The 12,735-nt window shown below is 46.4% G+C and overlaps 1 protein-coding gene across 2 annotated transcripts in view; it reads left to right on the forward strand.

Moving 5' to 3' along the window:
• Nucleotides 1-12,735, forward strand: part of ACAP1 (ArfGAP with coiled-coil, ankyrin repeat and PH domains 1) — a 268,373-nt gene that overhangs the window by 51,844 nt on the left and 203,794 nt on the right. For both annotated transcript variants that reach the window (XM_069767645.1, XM_069767646.1), the window contains exons 2-6: nt 2,284-2,341; nt 2,664-2,783; nt 10,188-10,241; nt 10,897-10,955; nt 11,516-11,699. In XM_069767645.1, the coding sequence (XP_069623746.1) occupies nt 2,284-2,341; nt 2,664-2,783; nt 10,188-10,241; nt 10,897-10,955; nt 11,516-11,699 (475 nt within the window). The remainder of the gene's footprint in view (nt 1-2,283; nt 2,342-2,663; nt 2,784-10,187; nt 10,242-10,896; nt 10,956-11,515; nt 11,700-12,735) is intronic.

Genomic DNA, 12,735 nt, shown 5'->3' on the forward strand with positions numbered 1-12,735 from the left:
GTTAGGTGAGAGGTGACAGCCGGGGAAAGGGACTGGAGGAGATGTGACGGAATGGGGTCACTGGTGCAAGTGGTCGGGCGAGAAGATGCAAGGAGCCTGCTTACTTCTTCTTCTGTAACTGGTTCAAAGTCAGAGAGTGAACTAGATGCAGTGGGGGAGGGAGGACAGTGCATGGTATGAAGAGATTGGGAGATGATTTCCTGTCGAATGTGGTCAATTTTTTCTTTGAAGTAATTGGCCAGATCGTTAGCACGGAGATCCGTGGTTGGGGCCTGCTCTCTTGGGTTGAGTAGGGACTGGAACGTGTCAAAGAGACGTTTAGGGTTATTGGACAGGGAGGTGATGAGGGTGTTGAAGTAGGTTTGTTTGGAGATGTGAAGGGCAGAATTGTATGTCTTTAGCATGAACTTATAATGGATGAAATCTTCGGGTAGATTAGATTTTCTCCACAGACGTTCTGCGCACCTGGAGCACCGCTGCAGGAAACGTGTTTGCAGCGTGTGCCACGGTTGTTGCCGTCTGTGCCGAGTTGTTTTATGTATAGGAGGAGCAGCTTCATCCAGAGCACTTTGCAGGGTTTCATTGTAATGCTTCAGAGCAGAATCAGGACATGAGATGGAGAAGATTGGGGCCAATGAGGACTGCAAGTTCTTCATAAGTTTCTGGGTGTTAATGGCCTGTATGTTTCTATAAGTGTGGAAAGTGGGGGTGACCTGAGCGGGATGGCAGTTCTTGATAGAGAATGAAAGAAGGTTGTGGTCAGAGAGCGGGAGAGGGGAGTTTGTGAAATCATCCACTGAGCAAAGCCGGGAGAAGACCAAGTCAAGGGAGTTTCCATCTTCATGTGTTGGAGAGTTAGTATGCTGCGAGAGGCCGAAAGAGGAGGATAGAGATAAAAGGTGAGAAGAAGATGGGGAGAGGGGAGAAGCAATGGGGATGTTGAAATCACCCATGATAAGGGTGGGGGTGTCACAGGAGAGAAAGTGTGGAAGCCAGGTGGCAAAGTGATCCAGGAACTGATGAGAGGGGCCGGGAGGACGATAGACCACCGCCACTCGCATGGAGAAGGGGATGTAGAGTCTGACCACATGGACCTCAAAGGAAGGGAAGACAAGTGAGGGTACTTGGGGGATAACTTGGAAAGTACATTTGGGTGAAAGGAGCAGACCAACGCCTCCACCTGCTCTGTTGTCCGATCTTGGGTTATGAGAAAAATGTAGTCCACCATATGAAAGAGCAGCAGCAGCGGTGGTGTCTGACTGCTGGATCCAGGTTTCAGTAAGAGCCAGGAGATTAAGAGAATTAGAAAGGAAGAAGTCATGGATGAAGGAGAGTTTATTACACACAGAGCGAGAATTCCAAAGGGCACAATTCAAAGAGACAGAAGGCATGCATGGAATATTAATAAGGTTAGAGGGGTTTCTGGGTGTAGCAATTGTGAGGTTTGACTGGCTATAACAGGGGGGGCCAGGGTTTGGAGAGATGTCTCCAGCGACTAGGAGAAGGAGGATCGAAAGAGTGAGCAGATGGTTAAGTGATTTGTGAGAGCGTCTCTTGTGTTGGATGGTGGGACTGAATGGATCTGCGCTGTTAAGCAAAATTCTTTAGATTCTTTAGGACAGACAGTCACCAGGTTCATTGTCACCGTCCCTCCCTCCTATCCACACTTGTAATGAAGAAGTTGGAGCTGGAGGTGTGATGTCGGACTGGTGCTATGTGACCTGCCCTTAAATTGGTTTTCACTGATTCCTACCGAGATATCTTATTCTCTATATTATGGGACTCTTTTAGTGCTAAGCTATGAAAGGATGTCCTGAGTAAGACGCTTGCAGTGTAACTGGGCTCCCTTTCCCCATGAGCAGGATGGCTGTGCTGTGTGTCAAAGACATAGAGGTGATGCCATCAATTGGTTGTAGACTGCCACCCCCAATGAGATGCTAAGTACTCACATTGAAGATGCCTCATCATAGCAGTTTTCACATCATGGCCAACGCCGCCTCATAGAAGTCGTCACCTAACATCAGAAACCTCCCCATGGCAGACATCACCCCATGGTAGTTGACCCCTCATGGCAGTCATTGCCTTATGGCAGTTGCTGCCTCGTAACAGTCATTGCCTCGTGGCAGATGTCATATCATGGCAGCTGAAACCTCATGGCAGTCATTGTCTCGTGGTAGATGTCGCCTCGTTGTAGATAATCACTTGTTTCTCTCTGTTCCTGGCATAACTAGCTCCAATTTCCTATCCATCTCATGGGTATTTCTTATTGTTCTTTTCTTGTAGAGCGGCCATGGAAATGGTGGAGTCCGAAGTTTTCGATTTAGAGAGTCGTCTAGAGAAGGTCAGTCTTGAATTTGGGGTGCCTCGTAGGTGGGGGCAAGGGAGTTTTATGATTAGTACTGGATACTGGTTGGTGGATAAGACATGTAACCAGCAAGTAATGCGCTGATACCAAACCCCAGAGCTCCTTGATCGTTAGAGATAGCGCCCACCACATCTTCTAAGACTTTTATCCCAGATAGTGTAGCCTGTTTTTGGAATCATCAGAACAGACTGAAACCCATGACAACCAGATCTGCCTGGCAAAACATCCATAACATAAGCAGGTATGGCACTATCTATGTTCTGGCTTCAGGAGCTCACACTCATTTCTCTGTTCACAGTTGGTTAAGCTCTGCGCTCACACGATGGATGGTGGACGGCAGTACTGCTCTTCCAATCGACAGTTTGTCTGTGCTCTGCGGGAATTATCTTTCCACTCACAAGAAGACTCCATGTTGGAAGTAAGTGCCAACTCCTGGATCATTGTACAAGTGATATACAGATGTTCACATCATGTATAGAGTTGAGCGAACCTTTCAAGGTTTGGTTCGGTTTGGATCGGCGAACGTCCCGATGTTGGCCAAACGGTTCAATGAACATACCCTAACCCCACTGACTTCAATGGGGGGTAAAACAAATTACATAGACATCACCTTCTTGGGAGCCAAAAAGCTGCCAAAACAACTAAAATTAGGGTTAGACACAAGGAAAAGTAGCATCAATTGCGCTATAAATAAGTAATGAAAGAAAATTGATGTGGGTTCCCCTGTATTTCTGATAACCAGCTAGGCAAAACTGACAACTGCGGATTGCAACCCTCAGCTATCAGCATTAGCAAGGCTGGTTATCAAGAACAGAGAGAGCCCTGACGCTGTTTTTTTAATTATTTAGACAAAAAAATTAAGAAATTTTTGACCGCCAGCCAAGCTAAAGCTGACAGCTGGGGGCTGGTATTCCCAGAATGGTAAAGGGCCATGAATATTGGCCCCCCAGCCTAAAAAATAGCAGCCCACAGCCACCCAGAAGAGGCGCATCTATTAGATGTGTCAAGTGCAGTGCTTTTCCCAGCTTTTGCTTCTTGCCCTGTGGTGGTGGCAAATTGGGTTCATATTTGTGGGATTTATGTCACAATAGTCTGATGACAACAATCTCACGGCTTGGTAATGGAGAGGCGTCTATAAGATACCCATCCATTACTAATCCCATAGTTTTATTGTACATAAACATAGTCAGAATAAAGTAATTTAATTGAAAGAATGACACAGACTCCTTTAATTAATCTAAACTAAATTTTACATCATGCCCATTCTACTGAAGCCATGGTCTCCTGTAATAAAACTAAAATACAAAAACAACCATATCTGTCACATGTCCGATGTTCTGTCCCACGCCGTAAGCCATTTCTGGGAATACACAGCTTTCAACCTGGATGGGGCCAAGAAGCGACCGTCTAGGCTGAGAACCACTGAGGAATGAGCAGCCTCACTGACTAGTTGGGATCTCACCGAAGTCACCGCAGTTCAGAGGCCCAGCTGGGAATGCAGCCTCAGTGACTGGCGGTAACTGTGATAATGTCACCGCTAGTCACTGCAGCTGTGCTCGCAGCAGCTCATTCTCCAGTGGTTCTGAGCCTCTTGGCATGCTCCAGGTTGAAAACTGTTTATCCCTAGAAATGGATTACGGCGTGGAACAGAATGATGGGTGAGGGATATGGTTGATTTTTATTAATGTTTTATTACACGAGACCATGGCTTCAGTGGAATGGGCGATGATGTGAGTATGGTTTAATTTAGAATCATTAAAGGAGTCTGTGTCATTCTTTCAATTGAAGGACTTTATTCTGGCTGTGTTTTTTCTTCAGTATGACTTTGGGGTTACTAATGGCAGGACATCTTATGGACTTCTATCCATTACTAACCCATGGGCTTGATGTCACCTGACAAGGCAAAGGTGACCTCAATCCCCCAACTATCACCCACTTGCCACTGCACCAGGGCAAGTGGAAAGAGAGTGGCTAAGTGCCAGAATTGACACATCTTATGGATGCACCCTTTCTGGGGCGGCTGAGAGCTGATGTTTTTAGTCTAGGAGTGGCCAATATTTATGGCCTTTTCTAGACTATTAATATCAGCCCACCGCTGTCTGTGTAGCCTTTGCTAGTTATTAAATATAGGGGGACCCTGCATAATTTTTTTGGGTGATCCACCATTTTAATAACCAGGAAAGGCTAATGCAGCACCCCAGGTGACCAGTTTCTGCAGTGATGTTGCTTTTCCTTCGGGAAAGTAATGTCATGCTCAGAGGCAATGGAGTTCTCTTCACCACGTAAGGCACACACATGCAACACATTCTGAATCCAGGCCAGGAGGGGGAGCTCAGCACCCCGATTCAGGGGAGCTTCCCTAGGCTATATGTATCCTGACCTGGAGGAGGAGCTAGTTTAGTCTGGGAGAGATACAGAAGCAGAAGGAAGTCTGGAACTGAGTGCAGACAGAGAGGCCTGGCAGCCACGAGGGAGCTGCAGCCTATGGAAGGACAGATAATCTGGAAGGGTTGGATGTGGAGTAGCCAGAAGGGAAGGAGCACAGGAGAGGAACAGAGCTCAGAGGGGAACTGCGGCAGGGCATCCTCAGAGCTGAAGCACAGTAACGGGAACCGGGAGCTCGAGGCTTTTGTGGGACTCTAGGAGACAGAGCAGAATCGGAGGGCATGACACTACACGGTAACTGCCTTCACCACACCTGAGACGCAGCAGCACCTGAGGAGCCCGGGGCATGTTAGAGTCCCTGTAAAAAGGCCCAAGCTGCCCGTCATGCAGGTACCTGTCTTAGGACAGGGGTAATAGAGGACTCTGCAGGAAGCTTCAGGCAGCAGGGACCTCACCTTTAACGGCGCTAGTTGGAAAGGCTTACAGACCTCTACTGGGACAAAGGGATTATCCATTGCCTCTGTGCCGGCCGGACCACCATCCTCCATGCCTGGTGCCCTGGACTGTGGCCTACCATCTGCAGTAAACCAGGTAAAGACTTAGAACTTGTCTCCTCCATTTATTCACCAACACATACCATCATCTCTGCCACACACTATAGGACCCCGCTTCACCTGTGGGAAGTGTAACATCTGTGCTGCGGCAACATACTCCAGGGGACCCTTCAATGCAGCGTGGGTCCTACTTCTGACCGAACTCCACAGGTGGCATCACAACAAACCTTGAACATTTTCCCCTTTAACTATGAGCCCCAGGGCCACGGACCGGGTCGCAGCCACCGTGACATGCCCCTTGCGACCGAACCCAGTACAGAGTACCCCACTGCCCTGCGGGCGACTCACTAACTATACAGCTGTGAGCTGATAATAGCCGGGAACCTTTATGAATATTGTCAAGTACAGTAATATACACATCCAAGATAGCCTTAGTTCACAGCCTTCATGTGGTCCAGCAGCTGGGAACGTCATAAACCTTAAAATGTCCTTCAAAGCTTCATATGAGGTTTCCGGGCCTTGCAGCTGCCGGGAGATCCGGTGGCTGTAAACTCTGGTAACCTGAAAGGTTATGTGACTTCAAACCAATGGGTCTCACGGTAGCTCAGTGCCGGACTGTTGAATGCCGGAGTGCAGAGTGCTGGACTCGCGGCCGTTCAATAGTCCGGCACTGGCAAGAGAAACAGTTGCCTTGAGGTCAGGTGACCTTACTGTTCTTAACAATTTAAAAAATAATTAAAAAAGAAACGTTTGGGGGTCCCCCATAATTTTAATAATCAGCAGAGGGAATGCCGGCAATATTCTGGGAAAGAAACAATATTCATAAAGTTTCCCAGGCTATTAATATCAGCTCACAGCTGTATACTTAGCCTATCCTGGTTATTATAATGGGGGACTCCCCCACCAAAAAAAATTATGTAGGGTCCCCCTATATTTAATAACCAGCAAAGGCTATGCAGACAGCTGTGGGCTGATATTAAAAGCCTTGGACAGGTACATGGATATTGGCCCCCTCCCAGACTAATAAACCATCAGCTCTCAGCCGCCCCAGAAAAAGGTGCATCCATACGATGCCCTAAATGAGGCACTTAGCCTTGCTCTTCCCACTTGCCGTGGTGCGGTGACATATCAAGATTGGAAGGACAGAGGGGAGAAAAGCTGATAACGGGAATAACAGTTATATTATAGTAGAATACCACTGTATGTATAAGAATCCCTGAGACATCATACATATATTATGATATCTATGAATGATTATGATTCTGTGTATGATGATTCTGTGGATTATGATGACTCTGTATGATGATTCTGGGGATGATGATTATTCTGTGGATGATGATTCTGTGAACAATTATTCTGTTGGATGATGATGATGATTCTGTGGACAATGATGATTCTGTAGATGAATCTGTGAACGATGATTCTGGGAATGATGATGATTCCGTGGATGATGATTCTGGGAATGATGATTGTAGAGAAACGGGGTCGGTGGGTGCTCTCGTCTGCTGGCCTGGCTGTCTTTAGCAAGACTGCATGGAACAGGGCTCATACCACTGAACGCCCGCTCTATCTCCCCGTGGGTAATACACTACACAGACAACACAGGGGTAAGGTAAAACAGTGTGGCAATACTTTATTGAACCACAATACCCAATAGCAAACAGAACAATCTGAGCAATTACCCCATGATGGTGCACATTACAGGGTCCCACCCTTCTGCTGACTCGCCAGGATAATGGTAGATGATACGTCAGAGCTCCCAGGGTCACTTATTCCACCTGTAGTACACACACAGATAAAAGATATCAACATTGTAGGGAGATGACCGAGAACAGTCCATAGACTCCTTACAAGGTCCAAAGCCAGTTGACACAACGTTAGAGCTCCCAGGGTCGCTATTCTACCTGTGATACACACCCAGAGAAGAGATATCAACAAGCGTAGGGAGATGACTGAGAACAGTCCATAGAGTCCATACAAGGTCCAAAGCCAGTTGTCATGAGAGTCACCACCTTGCTTATCCGACCATCTCAATGGAACCAGGCAACCAGCGGGTCCCAAAACCTGGCTTTCTCCAAAAATATCCCTGGTTCAGAGATGGTCACTGGATCAGATCTGTATCCTTCCAACTAGAGCCAAAAACCCCTAGGTTGTTTCCTATAGAATCATAGACCTGTGTCCCTCGTGATGGTGCCATGATGAATTGCCTGCAGTCCTGTCTCTCCTCCGTTGGGTGCCTTGCAGAATGTCTGACTAGTAGCTCTGTATTTCTTCAGTTCTAATGATGAGATCTCTGGGTCTTTTTATACCTGAGGCATGTAAGCTATTTATAGAATTACCCAGTGTCCTTCAGTCCAACATCAAGATAAGGGAAACAATGGTGATGAGATCAATTAGCACTACTTGACCATTCAATCTATTTACACAGTCTTTCCCGCTCTGCTTTCGAGGTCAACAAGCTGGTTCCAGAATACAATACACAATTAGCATATCAGAACTAGTGTTGAGCGATACCTTCCAATATCCAAAAGTATCGGTATCGGATAGGATCGGCCGATATTCAAAAAATATCGGATATCGTCGATACCGATACCCGATACCAATGCAAGTCAATGGGACCAAAATATCAGAATTAAAATAAACCCTTTCTTTCCTTGTAGGTTAATTCTACATGAAGGAAAACAACTAAGAATAATGTAGGATGTATTGTGGGAGGTGGCGGAGACATTAAAGGCATAGAGGTTTAGCCCAATCAAATGGAATAGGAGGAATTAATTTTTTTTTAAAGACATTCAGAGTTACAAAGCTATTGACTATGTTAAGATTTTTTATATTTAGTCAGATATTTATGTTTCACTACTTCCATGCTGTTCACCTTCTTTTTAACTTCTCCCACACTTTCTTCTTCATCGTCCTCAGCAGCATCATCTTTTCCATCAACTTCTCCTTCACCTTATTCATCTTCTTCTTCTTCTTCTTCACCTTCTTCGTATTATTTTTTTATTTTATTTTTTTAAATCTGTTTATTAGAATTGTTATAATATAATACAAAACATACAAAATATACATTTCCAAAGTTGATAATACAGTAATGCGATAATGTGACAATATAATGATCTTGTATCCCTTATCCCCCCACCCCAACATAAACCAAAAACTTGAACCTCCATACTCTGCGTACACTTAACCATAAATTAACCACCTATCCGCTGCAATAGATACCATTGGGTATTTTCAAACTGTGCCCTCAGTTTCTCCCTAGTCTCCAAAGGAAGTGATGGAATAAAAGTATCCCATGTGGAAAAAAATTTGCTTACTTGTTTTTCTTTGTTAGTTAATGCGTCTAACCATTCCATTCTAAATATGAACTGTATTTTTGTGCGAATGAAAGGGAGTGAAGGGACTAAGGGACTCAACCATTGATGTAAAATACTCTTCCTAGTTGCTGAGGCCCATATTGTAAGTGTTGCCTTGACGTGTTTGGGTAGTTTTCGAGATGTTTCGTCTAGGATGTTAAAAATGGCCCACTGCGGAGTGAGTGTAAAATCCACTCCACAAATTTTTTGCAATTCATTATGTACCTCTCCCCAAAGTTTCCGAATTTGCGGGCAGCTCCATAAGTGATGATAAATGTCGGTGTTACGGGCTTTACATTTGGAGCATAGGTAGATGATGGATGGGGACATTTTAGATTGCATGCACGGTGTGATATAGGCTCTATGTAGAATTAGAAGTGCCATGTCAGTATAACTGCTATATGGTAGAATCTTTCTTTGTGTCATGGTGGCCTCAAACAGGTCACTCACCTCCAAGTCTGGTATATCTCTCAGCCACCTCGCCACGCCCGTGGTTTTTCCTTCCCCCACCCACTTCCTACGCAATATTAAATAGATGTTACTTATAGAAGCCGGGTGGGCTTTTGTATTTCTGATAAACCCATCTAAATTGGTCCTCCCCTCTACCGTCTCCCCCAATGTCCGACATTTCTGTACCAAACTACGCGCTTGGAGAAATAAAAACGGTTTATTGTTAAATAATGGATATTGTTGTGATGCTGTTTCAAAGGATATTATTGAGAAATTAAGATCTAATAGATCTATTACCTGCCCGCATCCCTGAGAAGCCAAAATCCTATAAAAAGACGGTGCTGAACCCCCCATGAACCTCGGGTTTCCCAAAAAGGTCTGGAACGGGGATAGATTATATCTTAAATTACAAATCTTCCTACATAGTCTCCAAGTTTGCATCGTTTGCCATAGTGACGGGTGGTCATTTATTCCCACTGGGAGGTCTTCCCCTCCCAAATGCAATAAAGCTGGTAGCGAAATGTGTGGGTAAAATTGTTGCTCTTTCAACATTTGCAAAATGAGAAACACCCCTAATCCAGTCAATTGCATATCTGAGGTTAGCCGCCAAATTATATCTTCCCAGATCAGGAAAATTAACACCACCCTCCAATTTGGTCGCCTGAAGTCTTGCGAGACTTATGTGTGATCTACCCCTAACCCCCCAAATGAATCTTCGAAAGTTTAGGTTCAACAGATTCTGATCTGATTGAGTCAGGAGAAGGGGCAGACTCTGAAAGGCGTATAGCAACTTGGGAAAAACTATCATTTTAATTAAATTAAATACAGATAAAAAGTCAATTCTTCTTGGTTTGCAAAAACATAGTCATCTGGGAAATTGAGATATAATCTGGTTTCTTCACAATGATGATTCTGTGGATTATGATTCTGTGTATGATGATGATACTGTAGATGTTGATCATTCCGTGGATGATGATTCTGTGGAGGGTGACGATTCTCTGGATGATGATGTGATCTGGACAGTTATTCTGGATGATGTCATGTTTGTTTCATGGCTTCTAATTTTTCTGCTTCCAGGAATGTCTGGAGAAGTTCTCAGATGGTTTGAGTAGGCTGATCGACCATCACACGGTGAGCCTCTCCTCGCTTCTGCTCCTCGCCTCTCCTCCTCTCCGACTCACCTCTGCTCCTCACCTCTCATCCTCTCCTCTCCTCACCTCTCCTACTCACCTCTGCTCCTCGTGTTTCCTCCACACCTATCCTCCTCAGCTCTCATCCTCGCCTCTCCTCCTCACCTCTTTTCCCCACCCATTCTCACCTCTCCTACTCCCCTCTCTTCCTCACCTCTGCTCCTCGCCTCTCCTATCCTCCCCTGCTCGGCTTTGCTCTTCGCTTCTCCTCCTCTGATCTCCTCCTTGCCTCTCCTCCTCGCTCCTCCTCGCCTCTGCTCCTTACTTCCGCTCCTCGCTTCTCCTCCTCACCTCTCCTCCCCTACTCGCCTCTGCTCCTCACATCTCCTCCTCGCTTCTGCTAACTCACCTCTGCTCCTCGCCTCTCCTCCTCACCTCTCCTCCCCTACTCGCCTCTGCTCCTCACATCTCCTCCTCGCCTCTCCTCCTCGCTTCTGCTAACTCACCTCTGCTCCTCGCCTCTCCTTCTCGCCTATCCTCCTTGCCCCTCCTTGCCTCTGGTCCTCTTCTCCTTGCTGACCCTTCTCTCTTTCCTGTGATCCCTTCTTGTTGTGCTCAGCCATAACTGCTCTTCATGTAATTCTCCTTTCCTGCAGGAACTTCTAGACTCCGTCCAGCAAAGCTTCAAACAGAAACTGCAGCATCTGTTGAAAGAGTGAGACCCCGTCCTTCTCCAGCCACTCGGTGCCCCCCTGTCTTATCGTCCAGTCAGCTCCAGAGCTGCAGTCACTATTCTGCTGTTACATCGTGTCTTATCCTCCAGTCACCTCCAGAGCTGCAGTCACTATTCTGCTGTTACATCGTGTCTTATTCTCCAGTCACCTCCAGAGCCGAACTCACTATTCTCCTGGTACCTCGTGTCTTATCCTCCAGTCACCTCCAGAGCTGCACTCACTATTCGGCTGTTACATCCTGTCTTATCCTCCAGTCACCTCCAGAGCTGCAGTCACTATTCTGCTGTTACATCGTGTCTTATTCTCCAGTCACCTCCGGAGCTGCAGTTACTATTCTATTGTTACGTCATGTCTTAACCTCCAGTCACCTCCAGAGCCGAACTCACTATTCTCCTGCTACCTCGTGTCTTATCCTCCAGTCACCTCCAGAGCTGCACTCACTATTCTGCTGTTGCATTGTGTCTTATCATCCAGTCACCTCCAGAGCTGCACTCGCTATTCTTCCTTTTAAAGCTGCAATGTTCATTGTTTGTTTTCTTAGAGACCTTCGATCCTTCAAAGAAAGTCGCAAGGAGTTAGAGCGCTGCAGAGAGGGACTAGAGAGCGCGCTTAATCACAATGCAGAAATGTCTCGCAAGAAGACACACGAAATGCAAGAAGCTTCCGTGGCGGTGCAGACGTCTCGTAGAGTGTTCAGAGAACGAGTCCTGGACTACACACTGCAGGTGAGACTACAAAACGAGACGTCACATCTGTAGTACCGGACCGACACCATAACGAGACGTCACATCTGTAGTACCGGACCGACACCATAACGAGACGTCACATCTGTAATACCGGACCGACACCATAACGAGACGTCACATCTGTAATACCGGACCGACACCATAACGAGACGTCACATCTGTAATACCGGACCGACACCATAACGAGACGTCACATCTGTAATACCGGACCGACACCATAACGAGACGTCACATCTGTAATACCGGACCGACACCATAATGGGCCGTCACATCTGTAATACCGGACCGACACCATAACAAGACGTCACATCTGTAATTCCGGACCGACACCATAACGAGACGTCACATCTGTAATACCGGACCGACACCATAACGAGATGTCACATCTGTAATACCGGACCGACACCATAATGGGCCGTCACATCTGTAATACCGGGCCGACACCATAACGAGATGTCACATCTGTAATACCGGACCGACACCATAACGAGACGTCACATCTGTAATACTGGACCGACACCATAACGAGACATCACATCTGTAATACCGGACCGACACCATAATGGGCCGTCACATCTGTAATACCGGGCCGACACCATAACGAGATGTCACATCTGTAATACCGGACCGACACCATAACGAGACGTCACATCTGTAATACTGGACCGACACCATAACGAGACGTCACATCTGTAATACCGGACCGACACCATAATGGGCCGTCACATCTGTAATACCGGGCCGACACCATAACGAGATGTCACATCTGTAATACCGGACCGACACCATAACGAGACGTCACATCTGTAATACTGGACCGACACCATAACGAGACATCACATCTGTAATACCGGACCGACACCATAACGAGACGTCACATCTGTAATACCGGACCGACACCATAACGAGACGTCACATCTGTAATACTGGACCGACACCATAACGAGACGTCACATCTGTAATACCGGACCGACACCATAACGAGACGTCACATCTGTAATACCGGACCGACACC

The sequence above is a fragment of the Ranitomeya imitator genome, chromosome 4, assembly GCF_032444005.1.
Source record: "Ranitomeya imitator isolate aRanImi1 chromosome 4, aRanImi1.pri, whole genome shotgun sequence".
In the NCBI taxonomy this organism is placed as follows: Eukaryota; Metazoa; Chordata; class Amphibia; order Anura; family Dendrobatidae; genus Ranitomeya; species Ranitomeya imitator.